The following is a 1,621-nucleotide window of genomic DNA, read 5'->3' on the forward strand; positions in this document are numbered from 1 at the left end:
TGGCGTTTACCTTGTGCTGAATCGGAAGAGGAAAATGCGAAAGTGAAAAAAAAGAGGGAAAAATTAGCGGATATGGCGGTTATGTCGTTCGTGAAAATACTGGTTGCTATAAATAGATCACCAGTGCTTGCTGAGTACCGTCATCATCCAGGCTTATCAGAAAGAGTAGAAGGTGAATATAGGGTGACCATGGGATTTGGAATGCACGTTGGATGGGCAATCGAAGGCGCGATTGGGTCGGAGTTCAAAATTGATGCAAGTTACTTGTCGCCGAATGTGAACACAGCGAGTCGATTAGCTGCAGCGACTAAGCAGTACAGGACGAACATATTGTGCTCGGAAGCGCTAATGAAGGGAATGTGTTCGGAAGGAATGGAAAAGTACAGTAGAGTGATTGATAATGTTACAGTGAAAGGCTCGGAGGTTCCGGTGAGGTTACATACTATTGATGTTGATTATAAGGCATTGGAAGTGGCTGATGCGGAGTCGTGGGATATGCGGCGTAGAAGTGTTGAATCCCGATCGAATAGTATTGAGAGAAATACTGTCTTTGGGAGTTCTTCTTTCCTGAGTAGAAACGGTACGTTTGTGGATCACAATGGACGGTTTTTGGACGTTTTGAAGAAAAAGACGAAAAGGAGTACGATGCGACGACGGGGGAGTCTGTCTGATAGGCTGATTAATAAGTCGAAATTGAGAAGAATGAGAGAAAAAATAAAAGCGAGGAAATGGCATGAAAAATATGTTATCGCTGATGCTTGGGTAAAAGATGAAGATCTTGTTTCGGTGCGGAAAATTTTCACTGAAGAATTTTTGAGGAAATTTGGCGAGGCATATAAAAATTACGAGAGTGGGAGGTGGGAAAGTACAGCCGAGATTTTAAGCGAAATTAAGGACAATTTGGGGTATGAGGACGGTCCGAGTGCGGTGCTATTGGAATTCATAAAATCATACGGATGTATACCACCGAAGGACTGGAAGGGCTATCGTGCTCTTACTCAGAAGTAGTGTTATTCATGATCATCGTTATGACTGTTGTTGATGAGAGGTTGTTGTTGAGTTGACAGTTAGGGAAGTAGTTTGTGGGGAAAAGCACGACTTGAACTTTGGAGGCTGGTCTAGTCATAACCCTCAAGGGTGAGCCCAAAGATTCATTTCATATCGATAGTTGTTGAGCGCGTGGTAAATCGTAACAACTCGATGGATCAATAGTTTGAAAATTAGTTGTCGAACGATAATGCAACAGATAAGCTGAACGTAACAGAACGATCTGAATCCTAGCGAGAGAGGAGAATGATCAGCTACCAAGACTAAATTGAAGGGTTAATGAAGTACAGAATGGGCAAGGGTGGCAGGTGGCGATTCTAAAGGTCCACAAATAGTGTCACAGAAACGTGAGCGAAGTAGAGATACGGGGCCAATAAGCAGAGTATGGAAGTATCGTCAAAGTCTCGAATCGGTTGGTGATAGCGGCTAAGCTGGTATTGATCCTCGCTTTTATTCTGTGAAGAGTTCTTCTTAGAATAACCTCCTCAATCACATTTACGACAACTCAGAAAGCATCAGAAAAAAGAAAAATTGATACACAAAAGCCATGAAATCATTTACGTTCTGTTATCCA

The 1,621-nt window shown here is 42.5% G+C and overlaps 1 protein-coding gene across 1 annotated transcript in view; it reads left to right on the plus strand.

Annotated features, from left to right (window-relative positions):
• The window catches only part of Pmar_PMAR011549 (hypothetical protein), a gene marked incomplete at both ends in the record, with an annotated part of 503 nt that extends 369 nt beyond the window's left edge, over positions 1–134 (plus strand). The window contains 2 exons of the mRNA XM_002773661.1: positions 1–42; positions 117–134. Of these exons, the coding sequence (XP_002773707.1) occupies positions 1–42; positions 117–134 (60 nt within the window). The remainder of the gene's footprint in view (positions 43–116) is intronic.
• Positions 135–1,621: the final 1,487 nt, after the last annotated feature.

The sequence above is a fragment of the Perkinsus marinus genome (assembly GCF_000006405.1).
Source record: "Perkinsus marinus ATCC 50983 genomic scaffold scf_1104296958712, whole genome shotgun sequence".
Classification (NCBI taxonomy): domain Eukaryota; phylum Perkinsozoa; order Perkinsida; family Perkinsidae; genus Perkinsus; species Perkinsus marinus.